This window comes from Mandrillus leucophaeus, unplaced genomic scaffold, assembly GCF_000951045.1.
Source record: "Mandrillus leucophaeus isolate KB7577 unplaced genomic scaffold, Mleu.le_1.0 Scaffold164, whole genome shotgun sequence".
In the NCBI taxonomy this organism is placed as follows: domain Eukaryota; kingdom Metazoa; phylum Chordata; class Mammalia; order Primates; family Cercopithecidae; genus Mandrillus; species Mandrillus leucophaeus.
In genome coordinates, this window is record NW_012101632.1 from 120,529 (window position 1) to 141,989 (window position 21,461).

A 21,461-nucleotide genomic window follows, 5' to 3' on the forward strand; every position below is an offset into this window, starting at 1 on the left:
CTGGCCAACATGGTGAAGCCCTGTCTCTACTAAAAATACAAAAATTAGCGGGCATGGTGGCATGCGCCTATAGTCCCAGCTGCTCGGAGGCTGAGGCATGAGAATCACTAGAACCAGGGAGACAGAGGCTGCAGTGAGCTGAGATTGTGCCACGGCACTCTAGCCTGGGCAACAGATTCTATCTCCAAAAAAAAAAAAAAAACCCCCCACAAAGTCTAAAGCTCTTATTTTAAGTTTTTGTTTTTTCTAGAAAAGGGGTCATGGGTAAAGTGGATACCAGCTGTTGTTTCAATTGATCTCTTTTAATTAATTTTAGCTTATGTTCCATTGCTTGCAGATGCATGGAAAATCCTTTTAAACTACTGCATATTTAATAATTTTTCCATTGGTTAACCTTGAGGTGGTGGCGTGTCGTCTAGGTTTAAATACAGAAGAACACATTTCCTTTAGGACAGTTGCAAGATGTATTACTCAATACAAGTGTAACCCTGTTTCTTTCAGAAAACATCATTTGATCCCACGATTGCAGTGTGTTTTTTAAATGTCATTTAACAAAGGAGAGCTTGAGATTTTTAACGTGAGGTAAGTGCCATAGTTTTGCTGTTGTAGTCTTCGAGATATTGCCAGGAGGCATGAGGGTACCACTCAGAACTTAATGGAAGCAGATACCTCACTCAAAAGAAATAGATCTCGGAGGAAGAGAAAACCTTTTGTATAGCAAATAAAAACCAGTATAATATGGTTTTATGTGGAATTTGCGAACTGGAGTTTGGAACATGTTTTGAGGATTTGGGTGAAGATGAAAGGAAGAAAAGAGATGCTAGTTTTTTATATTGTGTATAAGATATTTTTGTAGACATTTGAGTGTTTTTTTGTTTCTTTGTTTGTTTTCTGAGACAGATTTTCCCTCTTATTGCCAAGGCTGGAGTGCAGTGGCGCGATCTCAGCGCACTGCAACCTCCGCCTCCCGGGTTCAAGCGATTCTCCTGCTTCAACCTCCCAAGTAGCACACGCCACCATGCCCAGCTAATTTTTTTGTATTTTTAGTAGAGACAGGGTTTCTCCATGTTGGTCAAGCTGGTGTTGAACTCCTAACCTCAGGTGATCCACCTGCCTTGGCCTCCCAAAGTGCTAGGATTACAAGCATGAGCCACCGTGCCCGGCAGACATTTGAGTATTTGAATGTAAGCATTTGAATATTTTGAAGACATTTTAGGCAGTTGGAAGAAATGAATGCACTGATCTCAAATCCTAGGAAAGATACGGTTGTGATGGGATTCCTGTTGAACATCTGTGGGGATCTTGATTCCACAAAATAAATTGAAGTAAGCCCAGAATGCTGTGCAACTGGAGACAGACATTGAGTTCACACTGGTCCTCAAGGAGGGTTTCCTAGAGGAAGTGATGCCTGCGCAGTGTCTTTGTGGGGCTTGAGGGAGGGGGAGAGGTTGGAGGAAGGAATAACCAGGCAGAGGGCATGGGATGCTTAGTTTCAGTATGGAAAAGGAGAATCGGTGGCATGATTTGTTTAGTTCCTGTTGGTAGCATTCAGGGAATGCTGTGGTGGTGTGCTTTTGAGGGAGTAGCAGGAAATGAGTTGAAACAGGCTAACAGGAACCAGTTCATGAAGGGCCTTCTGGAGTTCGTTTCTTCTTAAGCCATGGTGAGTCTCTTCAGGCTGAAGAGGACCATGATCTAATTTTTGGTGTGGAGAGATCCCAGGCAGCAGTGTGGAAACTGAGTAGGACAGTGGGGCAGAGCGAGGGAAGGCTGAGGAGTAGATTGTCGGGTCTAGTCTTCAGGGACCTGGACAAGAACGGCGAGGGCAGATTAGAGAGGGAGAAATAGGTGGCCAGAGACAGAAGAAGAAAGAGGAGAAAATGGTGGAAAAGATGAATTTAGGTGTTATGCTGAATTTGAGGAAACACTTAAGTGGAGGCAAATTAACTTGGCTACAGGTCAGTTTGACTGGCGCTTATAACAGCACCTGGCACAGTGTAAGCAAAAAAACATTTAGGATCCACTAATAACCAGGCTGGCCTAACCCCTGCAGAATATAATATCCTCTTCCCTGGTAGAACTGACGTTCGAGAGGGAGCCTTCTTTGTATCCATGTGTGTTGGAACCATGCAGAACAAAGGTCACCCAGAGAAAAATAGTGACTGGAACGAGGAAGGAAAGACCAGGAAAGAAGGCTGACAAGGGGTGGAGAGCCTCAGGAAAGAGTGGTCATCAGGGTTAGATGTCTCTGTGAACTCAGACTTAAGATGAAGGCCAAGAGCACTGCATGCGTGGGGTCACGGGATCGGAAGACAGTGACCACTGTGTAGGGCTGTGGGTTGAGGAGGAAGTGAAACATGGAAGAAATGGTAACAATTGCAGACTTAATTCCAGAACCTTGATTTTGAAAGAACCAGGAAGAGGTGGGATTGAAATGCATCATTTATTTTTTATTTTATTTATTTATTATTTATTTTTTTGAGGTGGAGTCTCACTTGGTAGCCCAGGCTGGAGTGCAGTGGCGCGATCTCGGCTTCCTGAAACCTCCACCTCCCAGGTCCTGGGTTCAGGCAATTCTGCTGCCTCAGCCTCCCGAGCAGCTGGGATTACAGGCTCACGCCACCATACCCAGCTAATTTTTGTATTTTTAGTAGAGATGGGTTTCACCATATTGGCCAGGCTGGTCTTGAAGACCTCATGATCTGGCTGCCTCAGCCTCCTAAAGTGTTGGGATTACAGGCATGAGCCACTGCTCCCCGTCTCATTTATTTATTTTAAACCTTAACTTTCGCTGTATGTTAATGGGAAAGAGTAGGAGAGGGAGAATAGAAGAATGTAATAGAATAGTGGGATTCCATGGAGGGGGAAGAAACTTCTTTTGTTGGCACTTAACAGATAGGTAGTGATAGGTGCAGCTACTTTTGGAAGAAAGGCCTTAGGATGGACCTAACTAATGGTCACATTCCTCTATGAGGAAGAGGTGGCAGTAACCTAGGATTGCCAGGTTTATAGTGACTTCAGCCTCTAGTTCTCTCTCTGTGTTCCCCTCCCTCACGTAAATCTTGGTTGTGAGAGTGGGAGGGGCAGGGGGTTGCATTGATCTGGGTATTTTAGGGATGGTGTAGCAGAAGGACAAGACATGGTATGCCTGCAGAAAGAATGGAGTTGCTGGGTCTCCATGAACCTTGCAGGGAGTGAATAAAGCCTGAAGGGAAGGTGTTGGGAGAGAAAGGACGGTATTCAAGAGTAAGTCTTATAGGTAGGAGTGGGGACTGGGAAGTTACAAGAGTTTGACTTTAAAAGTGAATGATTCTGCTTAAGGTCAAGAGTGTGGCTTGTGATAAGTTGTCCCAATTGACTAGTTCAACTAATGTTTATAATTCATTTTTGAGAATAGCTTTGGGATAATGGAAGTGGAACAAGAGGTCTGGACACAGATAAATAACCCTATTTAAAGTGAGCATGACATTGATTCCAGGAGAAATTGTAGAAGCAAAGATTAGACGTGAAAGAGATTATCACGTAGGAGTCAATATGGGTGTGTTTAAGAACCTTTTTAACTAATTTTGATCGAACTAATTTTGGAATAGGGTTTTTGACTGCCAGCCATGGAAGTGCTGGAACATAGTATATCTGGATTTTTTCAAGGCATTTGATGAGGTGTCTTCCTGATATGGAGTTAGGTGAGTTGCAGAGGCATGTCATGTGCCCTGATTGTTTTAACAAGCCTAATTCTGAGGCGGGCAGATCACCTGAGCTCAGGAGTTCAAGACCAGCCTGGCCAGCATGGTGAAACCCTGTCTCTACTAAAAATTAGCTAGGCGTGGTGGCATGCACCTGTGGTCCCAGATACTCGGGAGGCTGAGGTGGGAGGATCTCTTGGACCCAGGAGGTGGAGGCTGCAGTGAGCTGAGATTGCACCACCGCATTCCAGCCTAGGCAACAGAGCAAGACTCTGACTCAAAAAAAAAAAAAAAAAAAAAGCCTAATTGTTTGCTTCAAGTCCTGTACCTTGCTCCCCAGATTCATCTGTTCCATTCCACTTGGTGCAGGTGTTGCTTAACAGTAACACTTGCAGAGAACAATAGATCTTGGGCTTTGACTGCCATCTCAATAGGAATTGAGTATGATTTGCTTTTCATAAGTCAGTTTAGTTTGGAGCTTTGAAATACCGTATTAGTTTTTGCTTGTCTTAAAGTACCCCAAACAAGTATTTGTTGATTCTCACAATTCTGTGGGTTTGCTGAGTAGCTGGTCTAGGCCAGCTGCGCTGCACTGAGACTGGGTGAACTGCAGTGGCCTCACCCACAGTCTCTCACCTCCAGGTTAACCCAGGCTTCTTCACGGGGTGGTGGAAGATCCCAGCAGCGAGTCCCAACGCACAGGCACTTGCTTACCTCATACAGCCTTGCTTATCTCATACTTGCTCAGGCTCCATTAGTTAAAACCAAGTCACATGACCAAGTTCAGATTATGGAGGTAGAGAGCTACCCAATCTCTTGATGGGAGTAGCTGGATTCATATTGGAAAGGAAGTGGGTGGAAGGAATGACAGAGTCAGGAGGTGTTACTAGGACCCTTTTTGAAAACAATCTCTGCTGGGTACGTCACGTGTAGATTGATGTCATTCAGCGCACATTCAGAAGTGACTGTTGAGTTAAGGTCCCACCGTGATTCATGGGTGATGCTGATTCACATGGCCGAGCCCAGATTCCAGGGGTGGAGTATAAGCGTTATATTAATGTGAAGAAGCAGACAGAGGTGTGATGGGAAGAGTCTGAGTCTGGTAGCCGGGGTATTGAGAACTCACAGGAGGGTTCTTCTGCTTCCACAGTATACACATTTGGAGCAGATGATCCTTTGCTGATATGGAGGCCATCCTGTGCATTGTAGGGTGTTCAGCAGCATCCCTGGCCTCTACCCAGTAGATACCTTAATAAAGCTGATTGTTAAAAATGGCTGCAATACGCCATAGTTTACAACAACTTTTACACATAAAAAAAAAAGTTTTTGTTTTTCTCTTGAGACAGAGTCTTGCTCTGTCACCCAGGCTGGAGTGCAATGGTGCAGTCTCGGCTCACTGCAACCTCTGCCTCCTGGGTTCAAGCGATTCTCCTACCTCAGCCTCTCGAGTAGCTGGGATTACAGGCGCCCACCACCATGCCCGGCTAATTTTTGTATTTTTAGTGGAGACGGGGCTTCATCATGTTGGCTAGGCTAGTCTCGAATTCCTGACCTCAGGTGATCCTCCCACCTCGATCTCCCAAAGTGTTGTGATTACAGGCGTGTGCCACTGCACCCGGCCGGTTAATTTTTTAATATTTTAATTTTTTGTTGGGAAAGTCCTCTCTCCCCCCGACTTCCAAATCAGATCTATGATAAAAGTAGTAATTAATTAGAAATAGTCGCTAATTTGTTTGATGAGTTCAGAAAGTAGCCCAGGGGAGGTTTGAAGCCTGATACACTAAATAGCAGACTGAGGGGTATTAAGCGGGAGCGCATTTAGGGGAAGATCGGGACAGGGAGGCGGGTGTGGCCTGGCTGTGGAAACAGTGAGTAAGGTTAGAGAAGATTCTAGGATATGAGAACCAACTTCGCCAGTTTCAAAAATGGATTCTGGCCCCCAAGAGAGAACAATCTTAAGGCCAGTGAATGGCAGTTGTAGGGAAATAAGCAGCCTTGATATGAAGAATTCAAGTACTTATTAACCTCTGAAGGTGGAATTCAACCAAGTTCTCACAGAAGTGTGCAACAGAGGGTCAGAGACCATCCTTCACCCAGCAGGGTTTGTAAGAGGGAAGGGAGTGCAGAGTGGATTATCTGTATTTCAGAGTACGTTATCTTAGTGTGTTTCTTCTTTGACTTTTTTCTCCATATTGGTGGGATCGAATGCCTCATAATGACAGATACCCATGGCAGAACATGTAAATTTCCTGCTCTTTTTCATCTTTCCTTTATGATAGCTGTGCATAAACTTAAAACAAAGCCTTTCGTTCACCTTTTTGGAGAGGATATTAAGAAATATAACCTGCATTACACTACTAGGAGGACACAAGAGGAGGATTAAATGTAAGAGCCAGAGGTCTGTGCTCCATTACAGTGAGTTTTCTCTGTGTAAGTCCACATATTATGAAACGTCAGGTATTTCGAATTTTGTATTTCAAACAAAAGAGTTGATGTTTGATTGCTGGTGTGTGTGAGAGTGCTGTATAAACTGTCGTATAGTGCAGCAATTTTTCAATAGCTTTGTTGAGATATAGTTTACATACCGTGCGATTCACCCATTCAAATTGTGCAATTTAATGGTTTTCAGTATGTTCAGACTTGCATAACCATCACCACATTTTAGAACGTGCCATCAACCCAAAAAGAAACCCCATATTGGCAGTCATTCCCCATCACCTCCCCTCCCAACCCAGCCCTAAGTAACCACTAATCTGCTTTCTGTTTCTATGGATTTGCCTATTCTGGACATATTATGTAACTGGAATCATACAGTATGCAGTCTTTTGTGACTGGCTGCTTCCATTTAGCAAAATGTTTTCAAGATCATCAGTGAAGCATGTTATCAGTGCATCATTTGTGTGTCTAAATAATATTCCATTATATAGATCACACTACATTTTGTTCAGCCATTCCTCATTTGATGGACATTTGCATTGTTTCCACCTTTTGGCTCTTAGGACTAATGTTGCTGTGAACCTTACAAGATTTCTTTTTTTTTTTTTTTTTTTTGAGACAAGAGTCTTGCTCTGTCACCCAGGCTGGAGTGCAGTGGTGCCACCTTGGCTCACTACAGCCTCTGCCTTCTGGGTTCAAGTGATTCTCGTGTCTTGGCCTCCTGAGTAGCTGGGATTACAGGTGCGAGCCACCACGCCTGGCTGATTTTTGTGTTTTTAGTAGAGATGGGTCTCACCATGTTGCCCAGGCTGGTCTCAAACTCCTGACCTCAAGTGATCTGCCAACTTCAGCCTCCTAAAGTGCTGGGGTTACAGGCATGAGACAATGCTCCCAGCCCCTGTACAAGATTTTATATGGGCCAGGTGCGATGGCTCCCCCTGCACTTTGGGGGTCTGGGGGACAGGAGGATCACTTAAGCCCAGGAGTTTGAGACCAGCTGCAGCAGCATGATGAGACCCCCATCTCTACAGAAACTAAAAAAATTAGCCGGCCGTGGTGGCACATGCCTGTAGTCCCAGCTACTCAGGAAGCTAGGCGGAGGCAGAAGGACTGAGCCCGAGGCTGCAGTGAGCCGTGATCATACTACTGCACTCCAGCCTGGTTGACAGAGTTGAGACCCTGTCTCAAAAAAAAAGAATTTTGTATGGACGTATGTTTTTATTTCTCTTGTGTTTATCTGTGAGTGGAATTGCTGAGTCATAATGCTGCTAAGGAAGCATTTTGAGAAACCGCTACAATTCTTAACCTAGAGAAATAAGTATGCATGGTTCCTATCTGAATCGACAAGGGGTAGGGCTGCTTGAGGAGATATTATAATAAAAACCCTCCCTCCTTGGTTAAGAACTATTTGTATAGTGGAAAGCATGCAGGATTTGGAGCCAGTGTATTTGAGTTCTGTTCTTCAGCTCTGAGCCTTAATTTTCTTTAAATTAGGAATAATGATACTTAATCATAAATGATTGTCTCGAGGGCGAGGAGTTAATAGTTTTGTTGAAAAATCCATCTCTGATCACAGAAGTTTATTAGAAAAATATAGACTAGATGGATATTTTCTTAACATGATAGAGAAAAACACAATTAAACCAAGAGCTGACATTTAAGAATGAAACCACTGGAAATAGTTCCATTGAATTCAAAACAAAACAAAAAAATGCTCTTAAGCATTATTGATATTGGCCTTGTCCAGGTAGTATGTGATTCAAGTATAGGAAGTTCTAGCTATGGGAAAGGACAGGTGATACTTGGAAACCATAGGTTATGTTTGTAGAGAATAAACTGGAAAAATACTAGAATTGATTGTTAGTGAAACAGGGCTGATCCATACAGTTGCCCCTTGCACAATGTGTGAGTTAGGGGCACAGTCAAATCCCATGTGTAACTTTTTTGTTTTTTTGTTTGTGTGTGTTTTGTTTTGTTTTCTGAGATGGACCCTCACTGTGTCGCCCAGGCTGGATGGAGTGTGATGGCGTGATCTCGGCTCACTGCAACCTCCGCCTCCCAGGTTCAAGCAATTATCCTGTCTCAGCCTCCTGAGTAGCTGGCATCACAGATGTATGCCACCACGCCTGGCTAATTTTTTGTATTTTAGTAGTGACAGGGTTTCACCATGTTGCCCAGGCTGGTCTCGAACTCCTGAGCTCAGGCAGTTCACCCGCTTTGGACTCCCAAAGTGCTGGGATTACAGGCGTGAGTCACCGCGCTTGGCAGAAAATATTATTAAGAAAAGCGTAAGAGAAACTATATTTACTCTTCCTTAAGTGGAAGTCGGTCGTTGTAAAGGTCTTCATCCGCATGGTCTTCATGTTGAATAGGCTGAGCAGGAGGACAGAGAGGATTGGGCTTGCTGTCTCAGGAGTGGCAGAGGTAGAGGAAAATTCACATGTAAGTGGATTTGTGCAGTTCAAACCTGTGTTGTCCAAGGGTCAACAGTATAGTATATATTCTGTATACTGTTTTTAACAGTATAAAGATATCCTTTGTTCTTCGTTGTATCTTTATCATTTTTATACATTATTATTATTTCTGTATATATTTGTTGAGATGGAATCTTGCTCTGTTGCCCAGGCTAGAGTGCAGTGGCACAATCTTGGCTCACTGCAACCTCCGCCTCCTGGGTTCAAGTGACTCCTGTCTCAGCCTCCTGAGTAGCTAGGATTACAGGCGCGTACCACCACACCCAGCTAATTTTTGTATTTTTAGTAGAGACGAGGTTTCACCATCTTGGCCAGTCTAGTCTCAAACTCCTGACCTCAGGTGATCCGCCCACCTCAGCCTCCCAAAGTGCTGGGATTACAGGCGTGAGCCACTGCCCCCAGCCTATTACCATTATTTTTATACAGCTAAGTTAAAACACACAGAAAGCAAAGAAGTGTGAGTTTGAGTTTGTTGTATACATCCATAAACTGTTTATATAAAATTACTGGCATTGGGCTTTTCTGAAAACTTGGCCTTCAAGGTTGTCTTTAAGCTCCAATTGTAGGTACGAATAACGGTAACTAGTGGAGAGGGTTTGTTGGAATAGGTACTACTAGTCATTGGTACAAAGTCCAACCTAATCAACCTTGACTGTTTTCCAGCCAGTCTTGCGTTCAGACCCTTCTAGAAATGCAGTGTGAATGCACAGATGATTTTTAGTGCCATCTAGATTTCTGTCCTGTGCACATGACCAGTGGATACGTGCCTGTTACCCACACTGTCACCTTCACAAGGAAGCCTTGGCAGTGTGATCGGAGAAAAATTCACAGAATGAATGAGGTTGAGCATTTTTCCTGTTTTCCTTTTCTCTGTGCCTTTTGCCCATTTTTGTGTTACTGGTTGATCTTAGAAATTCTTTGGAGGTTTTTATGTGTTAGAGAAATTAGCCCGTTCTCCATGGTATTGCAATAGTTACATCATCAGAGACTCTTAGCATAGAAAAAGAGCACAAGATTTGAAGCCCGAGGGCTGGAGTTTTTTTTACTCTGTGGAGTGTTAATGATGTGACTCTGGGGAAAAGTCACGTTATTTCTCTGAGTCTCACCTGTAAAGTGAGTGTAATACCCGCCGTGTAGAGTGGGACTTGGCACTGTTAGCCAAACCCAGGCTCTCACCCAGCTCTCCTCTCGTCTGTGAGACCTTGGCTTGGCCTTGGGTAGAAGTTTCACAACTCTGAGGCTGTTGCTCTTTCTCGAATGAATGTTTCCCTTCTGCACAGTTTGTAGCCAGGGTGATTGCTGCTGAAAAAAACCAACTAAAGTTGTTACTTCCTAATTAAAATTTTCTCCAAGTATTCCATGCAGTTTGCTACGTTAAGAATACCTCTGACTGATACTCCAATGTGAATAAGTTGTATTTTGTCCATGTAGACTGAGTACCTTGAGTACATCCCACTAACGTTTTGTGTTTTCACGTTGTGGTACAATGTGATGTAGATACTAGATGGTCCATGGATGCTTGATGAATTAATTATTTGATAAGTAGTGGCCATTAAGCATATTTTCCCTAGTCACCGGACCTATAGAACATGTTGTATCAAGTTTTCTGGAATGAATGTGTGTTGAAAGTCCCCAAAACTGCTTCCAGGCTTGGTGATTTGCTGGGACTCAGCAAATACTTGTACTCACGGTTGTGGTTTTTTTACTGTAAAGTATATAAAGCTCAGTCAGCAAAGAAGGTTGGGCACAGTGGCTTATGCCAGTAATCCCAGCACTTTGGGAGGCTGAGGCGGGCAGATCACTTGAGCTCAGGAGTTCAAGATCAGCCTGGCCAAACATGGTGAAACCCCATCTCTACTAAAAGTAGAAAGTTTAGCTGGGCGTGGTGGTAGGCACCTGTAGACCCAGTTACTCAGGAGGCTGAGGCAGGAGAATCACTTGAACTTGGGGGGCAGAGGCCGCAGTGAGCTGAGATCGCACCACTGCACTCCAGCGTGGGTGACAGAACGAGACTCCATCTCAAAAACAAAATTAGCAAAGGGAAGAGGTTCATGAGACGAAAATCAGAGGAAGCCAGGCACAAACTTTCAAGAGTCCTCTCCTAGGGAAATCACACGGGATATGCGTCATTATTCCAAGCTGTGACAATATGTGAGAAATGCTGCCTACCGAGGGTCTCGTTAGAGACCAGCTGGGGGCTGGTCATCTAAGTACCCTCTGTCTACCTAGCACATGTCCAAATCCAGATTCCCAGAAGGAAAACAGGTTTAACATAAACCAGATTGTTTGTACCAACAGTTTGGCGACAGTGAGCTATCTTTATCAGGGAATGGTGGGAACCCTCCCTAAATCCGAGTTCTCAGATGCCAGCCAGAGACCAGCCTTGTAAGCAGGCCTTTCGAAAGACAGCAGACTCAAGCCTGTTATGTTAGTTCTTCTGCACAGAATAGAGTTCACGTTTGAGGCGTGTTATTCAGATACGTAAGGTTATTTTCACAAGTGTTCAGTCGATTATTTAGTAAATATAGGTTGTCTTTCGAATACACGATGAGTTGTGATGAAGGAGAACTGTGTCCCATCCATTTGCAGTGGTTTATTCCACTGTCTGCATGGTGTATCCTTAACATGGACATCAGCGCACATCCTGCACTTGGTTGTCTCATTCTTTCTGTTTCTATTTAGCACTCACTGCATTTCTCTTTTTCATGGCCCCTTGGCCCTTTCAGGTGACAATATTCTCAAATTCTAGGAGGACAGAAAATGTAAGATGGAACCAAGTCTCATACCTAGCACCTGCTAGGTTAAAAAAAAAAAAAAAAAAAGGCTGGGCATGGTGTCTCACACCTGTAACCCCAGCACTTAGGAGGCCGAGGCGGGTGGATCACTTGAGGTCAGGAGTTCGAGACCAGCCTGGCCAACGTGGTGAAACCCTGTCTCTACTAAAAATACAAAAATTTAGCTGGGCGTGGTGGTGGGTGCCTGTAATCCAAGTAGCTGTACTTGGGAGACTGAGGCACGAGAATCACTTGAACCCGGGAGTAGAGGATGCAATGAGCCAAGATCGAGCCATCACGCTCCAGCCTGGGTGACAGAGTGAAACTCTGTCTTGGGGGGAAAACAACAGACTTTCTTAGAGCAGTTTTGGGTTCACAGCAAAATTGAGTGGAGTTCCCATATACCCCCTGCCCCCACACAAGCGCAGCCTTTCTCCCTCAGCAGCCCCCACCAGAGGGGTACACTTAAACTAATTAATGAATGTATCATCATTATCGCCTAAGGTCCACAGTTTACAGTAAAGCTCACTCTTGGTGTTCTACATTCTGTGGATTTGAACAAGTATGTAGAGGCATGTAGCCACCATCTGAATATCACACAGTGTAGTTTCATTGCCCTGAAAGTCCTGTGTGCTCTGCCTGTTCATCTCTCCTGGCTTAGTTTTTGGATGTGAACTTCAGTTCTTTGTAGAGATTTTCAGTTTTATTAAATCAATGTGTTGGGTGAGGTGGTGCATGCCTGTAGTTCCAGTTTGAGGCAGAAGGATTGATTGCTTGAGCCCCCAGGAGTTATTTAAGAAGATTAAAAATGCAGAATTGCATTCATAACTTTTTGGGGGCAGGGGACAGATCGCTCTGGTGCCCAGGCTGGAGTGAAGTGACTCCATTTTGGCTCACTGTAACCTCCGCCTCTCAGGTTCAAGTGATTCCCCTGCCTCAGCCTCCCAAGTAGCTGGGATTATAGGCATGCACACCACACCTGGTTCATTTTTGTATTTTTAGTAGAGACGGGGTTTTGCCATGTTGGCCAGGCTGGTCTCAAGCTACTGACCTCAAGTGATCCACCCACCTCGGCCTCCCAAAGTGCTGGGATTACAGAGGTGAGCGGCTGTGCCTGGTCCCTACCATTACAATGTAAGGTTCTTGTTAGATAAGGAAATTGTGAATGACCTGATGCTCCATGACTTAAGGTCAGAAAGTCATCTAAGCAGCTTTCCAAGAATTTCAAGAGTTGCTAATCTTAGGTAGAAAAGGTTTCTCTCATCATCAACTCTTAGGGGAAAATAGTTGACACTAATTAATATCTGATTCCTTAGCAGCTGGGATTTGGGGAGTTCTACTTTTTAAACTGTTGGTGAGAATAACATAGATTTTTCTAACCATTTTACCTACAGCTATCTTTAACATCTTTTAAGTCACCAAAAGAAATTTGAACTTGAGCTTGTAGTAGTAGAGAAGGCAGAAATTTTAATTTTGTTTTTAAGCAGAACATACAACTCTGGGGAATAAAGACCGAAACCTACATTTTCCAACAGCCATGACAGTAAATTTTGGGGACCATGTTTACAAGTGTCCCATTCGTAGAAACAATTTATTAACCAGGGCGTGGTGGGAGGATCACCTGAGCCCAAGAAGTTGAGGCTGCAATGAGCTGTTATCACACCATTTCTCTCCAGCCTCGGCAACAGAGTGAGACCCTATTTCTTTCTTTTTTTATTTTTTTTATTTTTTTATTTTTTAAAGAAGAAGAAGGTTAGGCAGGATGGCTCACGTTTGTAATCCCAGAACTTTGGGAGGCCAAGGCTGGAGGATCACTTGTGCTCAGGAGTTCGAGACCAGCCTGGACAACATACGGTGACCCTGGCCCCTGCAAAAAAAATTAAAAATTCGCTGGCGTGGTGGTAGATGCCTGTAGTCCCAGCTTCTCTGGAGGCTGAGGGACAGGAGTTTGTGGCATGGGTGCAGTGAGCCATGTTGCACCACTGTACTCCAGCCAGGGCAACAGAGTGAGACCCTGTCTCTGTTTAAACAACAACAAATTTAATGACTGTTTTGAAAAATGTTACCTCCCTTCCCAAATGATACGGATCCTGTATCGTCCCACATTTGAATAGTCATTCTGTCATTCTGTATTGATTAAGTCTTTTTAGACACTATTAAAATAACTTCTGTTATTTTAAGAGGTTATCTTTTGACCTTTAAAACTAGTATGGTGGGGATCTCTTATTTTAATTTAAAAATAACAGATTAATTCTCATGCAAGTAATTTTGATCTAAAGGATAAAGGATTTTTTAAAATTCTGGTTTAAGGTATTCAGAACAGCCATTCTTTAGACTTTTTAGAGCTGAAGGGTTTCCCCTCTAACTTAGTTTTTCACTGGCAGAGAACATCTGGGCGTGTTCCAAATGTGGTCGAGCTACTGCATCCAAAGGTGATACTGGCATTTCGTAATCTCCTTGTTCCAATTTGCCTGGGGACAGCTAGACAGACTTTACAGATTGCCACTCTGGGCTCTGCAGGGAGACTTCATTTGCGGCAGGAGGAGCCCCCCCAGGACTGGTGAGGTAATTTGAGCTTTAAATAGCTCCTGGCCCTTGAAATAAGGACAGCATGATTTAGGGGAAAGGCCAGAACTTGATCTCTGTGGCCTTCGGCACGCTGGCCTCCCCTTGCACTGGAGGCAGTCATGAGGCCTGCGCTGCGGGACGGTTTGTCTTCAGCATCCACACACTCAGGAAAGTATGCCAGAGACCGGTGGCAGCAGCACCCGAGGGCTCAGTTCCTTCCAAAGCCAAGTCTGGGCAGTTTTTTTTTCAGGCTATATGGAACTAGGGTTTATGGAAAGGAAGGGATGTGAGGCAGCTAAGGCAGTTTCCGCTTAAAATAGAGAAGAGGATGAAACGGAGAAGAGACACTCGATAACAGGAAGATCGTTAAGAAATGTAGACATCCCCTGTAGTGAGAACCAGAAGGAAAATTATTCAGGGTATTCTTAAAAGTAATTCCTCACATTTCTGTAGCATTTTACTTTTTCAAGAAGACTTTGCTGGGCACAATGGCTGTCACCCGTAATCCCAGCACTCTGAGCGGCCAAGGTGGGAGGATCACTTGAACTAAGGGTTTTGAGACCAGCCTGGGCAACATAGTGAGACCTTGTCTCTACTAAAAATTTTTAAATGGCTGGATGCAGTGGCTCACACCTGTAATCCTAACACTTTGGGGGGCTAAGGTGGGTGGATCACTTGAGGCCAGGAGTTTAAGAGCAACCTGGCCAACAAGCAGGACCTTGTCTCTACAGAAAAACACAAAAATTAGCTAGGCATGGTGGCACACGCCTGTAATCCCAGCTACTCGGGAGGCTGAGGCAGGAGAATCGCTTGAACTCTGGGTGAGGTTGCAGTGAGCCGAGATGGTGCCATTGCACTCCAGCCTGGGTGACAGAGTGAGACCAGGTCTTTTTGAAACTGTCTCAAAAAAAAAAAAAAAAATCGGCCATGCATGGTGGCTCACACCTGTAGTCCCAGCTACTCTGGAGATTGAGGTGGGAGGGTTGCTTGAGCCCAGTAGTTTGAGGCTGCAGTGAGCTGTGATCATGCCTCTGCACTTCAGCCTGGGAAACAGAGTAAGACCATGTCTCGAAAAGAAAAAGAAAAAAGAAAGACTTTCTTATTTGTCTGATATACCTGTATATTACCTTATGAAAGAGGACAGAAATCCCCGTTTTGCAGATAAGAAAACCAAAGCCCAGAGAAATGAAGCGGCTTGTCCCCATGATTGCTTAGCAAATGATGAAAGTGGGAAAAGCCCAATCTTGCAGTTATTTGTGGACACATCAGAATTCAGCATGACTGACAGCAGTCTGCTAGATGACAGATAGTGCACAATGAGACACGAGGTGCCTATGTTTATTCATGCAGGAGTGTTTGCAGAAGGCCAGGGCACAGGAGGTGGTGGAGCAAAGCATCTCTTTCCTGGTTCCTTCTGCTCTGAACTCAAGTAGTGCCAACCCCCTATTCTTCCCCTCTTTTGAGTCTGGTTCACCGAGGGCACGGCTGGTAGGAGTAACGTCGTTCTCCAGCGTTAAACAGAGCATCAGTAATGTCTAGGAAAAGGTTGACTTTAAAACAATATTGGAGAATATTGGAGCATACAGCACTGGCTGATGAGTTCATTGAGAAGATGAACCACCTGCCATAAACTAATAAGATGATTTGGTTTATGTTTTGATTTAAATTATCTCTGAGTAGATGCTGCTTGAAGTAGTGACTGTAACCGGTTTTGCCAAGCATACCCCCCATTTATAATTTAAACAAAAAGTTTTTTGAGATGGAGCCATGTTATGTTGGCCAGGCTGGTCTTGAACTCCTGGCCTCAAGCAGTCCTCCCCACCTGGTGTCTCAAAGCACTGGGATTACAGGAATGTGCCAATACACTGAACATAATGATTCAAACATAGAAAAAAAGTCTGGTAGTTCAGTTCCTCCATGCCCCAGGAGTTTAGTACAGGGGTGTCCAGTCTTTTGGTTTCCCTGGGCCACATTCCCTTGGGCCACACATAAAATACACTAACACTAATGAGAGTTGATGAGCTTAAAAAAAAAATTGCAAAAAGAAAATCACAATGTTTTAAGAAAGTTTACAAATTTGTCTTGGGCTGCACTCAAAGCCATCCTGGGCTGCATACAGCCCGTGGGCCGCAGGTTGGATAAGCTTGGTTTAGTAGATCTTTTTGGATTCTAGCTCCCTACCTGTCATCTCTGTATGTCATATAATGTTATGCAGATGCTGTGGTTGATCTACACAGGGGACAGGGAGTAACCACTTTTCTTCTCTCCTCTCTTTGCCCCATCCCCAGCCAGTTGGCATATGCTGGTAGTCCCAGCTCCTGGGTAGGCAGAGGTGGGAGAATCATCTGAGCCTGGGGAGGTTGAGGCTGCAGTGAGCTGTGATCCCGTCGCTGCACTCCAGGCTGGGTGATAGAATGAGACCCTGTCTCAAATACAATAATAATAGTAATAATGTATTTCATATGATTGACAAATAATGCAATAGTGTATGACTCTGATACTATAGAAACCAGGTAAATAAATTTAGTATTATTGGCTGAATTTTTTTATTATAAGCAGTTATTTGTAGTCATAAAAATATACAACATTGGTTGGAGATGCCACTTTAGTTTTCTGAAGGTGATTAATTTTGGGGGTGATGAGGGCAGGAGCCTTGAGAAATGGTCATCTTGGGAGAAGCATTGATTCCTGTTGCCCAGCTCAGCTCAGAGGCGCTGCGCTTGCCTCTTTCTTTTGTATTGCTCGTTGTAAAGTTGTATTCAGTCAGACACTCCCACTGCCACAAATACATGTTCCCTGGGTTGCTAAAGTATCACAGCGATCAGACTCAATCCCAGGCCCCTTATTTGGACTCGCTGAGGTTTAGAATTCACGTGAGTGTGATCAGAAAGGCCTCCATGTTTCTCAGAAGTCAGCTTGAAGTTGACTCAGTATTTTCTCATCCAGAAGGGATGGGACTGAAGTTTACTAGACAGGGCAGGATTAGGAGGAATTTGTCAGTCTGTTTTCCTAAAAAACTGCGGAGTTAGACCATCTGTACTCACAGTCTCTCATCTAAGGCCTAGACTTGACAATGTTTTGTGGAACACACGTGATAAGCCTGCGTCCTTTTCTGGGGAGGAAGCCGGGGTTCAGACACCATTGATCCATTGATCCAGCCGCACTTTTCCCTGCCTTGTGTGTGCTCCGCCTCCAGCCCCCTTCCCCCAGCCCACGCAACGTAATTTCCTTCTGTTCATCATGTTACTCAACAGAGCTCTGTTCTAGTGTCTCAAAGATACAGTTAACCTAGTGGACACCTTCTGTACCATAACAACTCTGTTCTTTCCTCCTGACAGGTGACAGAGCTGAATGAGCCACTGTCGAATGAGGAACGAAACCTTCTCTCTGTGGCCTACAAGAACGTTGTGGGGGCACGCCGCTCTTCCTGGAGGGTCATCAGTAGCATTGAGCAGAAGACATCTGCGGATGGCAACGAGAAGAAGATAGAGATGGTCCGTGCGTACCGGGAGAAGATAGAGAAGGAGTTGGAGGCGGTGTGCCAGGATGTGCTGAGCCTGCTGGATAACTACCTGATCAAGAATTGCAGCGAGACCCAGTACGAGAGCAAAGTGTTCTACCTGAAGATGAAAGGGGACTACTACCGCTACCTGGCCGAAGTGGCCACTGGAGAGAAAAGGGCGACGGTGGTGGAGTCCTCTGAGAAGGCCTACAGCGAAGCCCACGAGATCAGCAAAGAGCACATGCAACCCACCCACCCCATCCGATTAGGCCTGGCTCTTAACTACTCCGTCTTCTACTACGAGATCCAGAACGCCCCGGAGCAAGCGTGCCACTTGGCCAAGACCGCGTTCGACGACGCCATCGCCGAGCTCGACACCCTCAACGAGGACTCCTACAAGGACTCCACGCTCATCATGCAGCTCCTCCGCGATAACCTCACGCTCTGGACGAGCGACCAGCAGGACGACGACGGCGGCGAAGGCAACAATTAAGGCCCCAGGGGGACTGGCAGCGCACGCGGATGCTACTACTGCAGTCTTTATTTTTTTCCCATGAGTTGGGGGTCGGGTGGGGGAGGGAAAGGGAGGGATGACCTTCCCAGGGAGAAACCCACGACCTGTCCTGTCTTTGATCGCCTCTTTGACATTTTTGCCAAAATACCACTAGTGGAAAGTCAGGCTAGCTGTGCTGGTATTGGAATAGCAGCCTCACACTGGCGTCTGGACTGTTCTGTAGATTCATGCAAGTGGAGCTGTCTGTCTCTAATTTAACTTATTGCTAGGTAATAGGGTTTTCAGATGAAAAGAAAACTTAAAGAGGAATGGCCCTCATTCAGTAAGTTCTGTGGTTCCAGTAAGGATTTTTATGTACATACGCTCTCGTGTCTCGTTTTGGGTACTTTCTATCTCATCTGTCTTGGCTCTGCATGTTTTCCAGGGTGTAGCCTACAGACATGGAACAGTGTAAATCCCAGACTGACAGACTTAGAACCTGAGGTCTCATTCGTCCTTACGGTTTAGGCCTTGCCAGTTTTCTGAAGTCTCTGATTAGTTGACAGTATTAACACTAAATTGCAGTTTACAGTATTTCTACATTACAGCCATATGTAACACCAAGCCATCAATTGTGTACTTTTCCTTTGCTAGTTGTTTGGGCTTTAACATCCTTATTCAGCCTTATCCAGGTTGGTTTTGCTGTTGATTGGTCTCCTAGGCTAGATGAGGAGAATGAAAGTGACTTCAGGTTTTGGTTCATAGGTGCTCGGCAGGTGGCTGTGGGATTTTTTTTTTTTTCGGTCCTTCTTTCCTCTTAACGTAAATCCACCACCAAAATTATTAATCCTCTTGAGAGAAACGTGAAACGCCACAAAAATAGAGAAAATTCAGGTCTGTATGTCATGGATCGTGTTGGTATTTTCAGAGAACATCCCGCTTCCGAAGCTGCCGCAGCTCCCTCCTCAGGGATCACACTGCCGTCGCCCACTCTGCACTGGGGCGTTTCCCACTGCGCCTCGTGCCGGCGGACGCAGCTGGGTGGAGAAGCTATGGGGTTGGAGAGGCGTTTGGAGAAGGTCTGTGGTGCAGTGTGTGAAAATTCAGGTGCTAGAAGCCTACTGGTAGAAAAACCCAAAAGGAAGAGCTCTATATCCTTAACCATTCTGTCCAATTTCGGGAGCCTTGTCAGTGTTTCGGTTTTTCCTCCCCGAAGACACTCCTTCCCCAAGTAATTGTTGTAGGAAGATAAAAAACTGTTACCCGATAACAAACACTGAACTATTTGACCAGAACTTTTTCCTCTCGAGATAGTTTTTCTTTTTAATGAAAAAAGCATAGAAATTGGAGATTGGCTTGTCTTGCGCAGCCAGTGCACATTTAGAATTGACGGAAACAACATTGCTATTTCCACCCATTTGTTTTCAGCAGCCTTAAGGCCCTCATTCTCATTTTGGGTGAATCTGTCTATCTGTGAACGTGGCCCGCATGTGCATTCTTTTTTTTTTTTTTTTTTTTTTTTTTTTTTTAAGTAAAGTCAGTGACAAGAGGAACTCCCGAGATGTGTGATGACACCACACTTGTTTTCTTTGTTTATTTTATTTAGGCAAGAAAAAGTGTGAGTAATTGAGGAAAAACTGACAGTTGCTTTTGCTAATACCAAAATTGAGCTTACAATTAGGAGCTGAGTATGTGTAACAGGATACAGGTGACAGTGAAGATAGAAGAACCATGATGACCACAGACTCAACGTGCTCTGTAACATTGCACAGTTTACCCAGCATGACTTTCCTTAGAAGGCCCCCTCCTCACGCTAGAGCAAAAGTCCCAGTTAACTGAAGCCTACCAGAAGAAGTAGTAGAAGAAGCTTTGCTGCTTTTGTGCCTCTTACAGGCGCCTAAAGTCATTGCCATGGGAGGAAAACGGAGTGGGGGGCGGGGTTGGTGGGGCTTTCCCTAATTTATCTTCATGTCCAGTGAGCAGTGTTGCGTTTTTCCTTGTAGCATTTGGAAATGATTTACTGGAATTACAAAACCTATTTTTCCTTTAAATTTCAGCTTTGGCTCTGGCTGCTTTTTAGAATAATGCAAGATAAAAATCACACCTGAGGGCTAAAAACGGAGAGGGAATGGGAGACTTGATATTTAAGCAGCTTTGAATGGTTTTTCTTTTCTTTATTTTTAAAGAAATGCACTTGCCTATGATACTGTCTCTCCAGTGAAATGATTACTCCTCCATTACTCTATTGATACAATATTGTGCATGCTAGTGTTGTATTTCTATACAGTAGCTTGAAATTGATTAACTTATACTGTAGGTGTTATGTATTCCTATGACAAAAAAATTAAGTCTTCAAATTTTTTAAAGGTTTTTTTTTTCTTTTTTTTTTTTAATTTAATTTTTCCTTTTGGGGGTAAAGTTTGCTCTACCAAATAGTGATTGTAACAAATTGATCTGTTTTGGATGTTGCTATAGTGACATGCAGTTATATATTTTGTTTTTAAAAAGGGGGGGAGCAAAAGAAACACCAGTGTTAGCTTAATCTTAATGTCTGGTGTTTGTCATGGTGAAATTATAACTATTACAGTGTCAGAGAACAACGATTATGTTCTCTGAATGAGCCTTTGTGCTTTTTGTCATGTTATGCGGTGAACTATTTTTAAGGTCTAATCAGTGATTATTTTTCCAGCTCCGTGTTTCTCTAGGGAATTATTTCACACACGGACCATCTTTAGCAGTTTCCTCAGTGATGGAATATCATGAATGTGAGTCATTATGTAGCTGTCGTACATTGAGCAAATAAACTTACAGATCTGACGCCAGTGTTCCTTAGCTTCATTGTGTCAGTTTGGCTGTCCTTTGCTTTTGAAGGTTGGATCCGACGTTGGTGTTCTCTTCCCTCCCCAGCCCAACGAATGAAGTTGGGTTGGCGGGAAAAAGGGAAAAGACAGTATATACTGGAAAGCGCCTCCAACCAGGAATCAGATTTGGGTTTGGGGACTTAGAAAACCATGGCACCAGGCCAGGCGCAGTGGCAGGAGAATCGCTTGAGCCCAAGAAGTGGAAGTTGCAGTGAGCCAAGATTGCACCACTGCCTTCGAGCCTAGCGACAGAGTGAGACTCCGTCTCAAAAAAAAAAAAAAAAAATTGCACCTTTTAGGGTGGGAGCAGTGGCTCACACCTGTAATCCAGCACTTTGGGAGGCCGAGGGGGGAGGATCACTTGAGGCCAGGAGTTTGAGACCAGCCTGGACAACATATTGATACCCTATCTCTGTTAAAAAAAAAAAAAAAAAAACCAATCCATTGCATCTTTTGGGCCTCCATTTTTCTCACATTAAATGAGCCTGTTCAACTGGATCTCTGAGGGCCTTTCTGGGGTACCACTGGGGAGAAATACAGATCTGAGTTTGATGGCACCCCCCAACCCTGCCTTTTTTTTAAACAACAAAACAAAAGACAGGGTCTGGCCATATTGCCTAGGTTGGGCTCGAACTCTTGGGCTCAGGTGATCCTCCCAGAATTATGGCCC

At 44.4% G+C, this 21,461-nt stretch overlaps 1 protein-coding gene across 1 annotated transcript; it reads left to right on the forward strand.

Annotated features, from left to right (window-relative positions):
* The first annotated feature begins 2,953 nt into the window (after positions 1-2,953).
* On the forward strand, positions 2,954-20,752 carry YWHAG (tyrosine 3-monooxygenase/tryptophan 5-monooxygenase activation protein, gamma). The gene is made up of 2 exons (XM_011976351.1): positions 2,954-2,986; positions 17,274-20,752. Exons 1-2 carry the CDS (start codon positions 2,954-2,956, stop codon positions 17,928-17,930), a joined length of 690 nt encoding a protein of 229 aa, XP_011831741.1. The 3' UTR covers positions 17,931-20,752.
* The last annotated feature ends 709 nt before the right edge of the window (positions 20,753-21,461 follow it).

Excerpts from the sequence above, each read along its gene's own strand:
- YWHAG (XM_011976351.1), top strand. The coding sequence starts at position 2,954 with ATGGTCACATTCCTCTATGAGGAAGAGGTGGCA. Across the intron at positions 2,987-17,273 it reads TCTATGAGGAAGAGGTGGCA|GTGACAGAGCTGAATGAGCC; the intron begins GTAACCTAGGAT and ends TCCTCCTGACAG.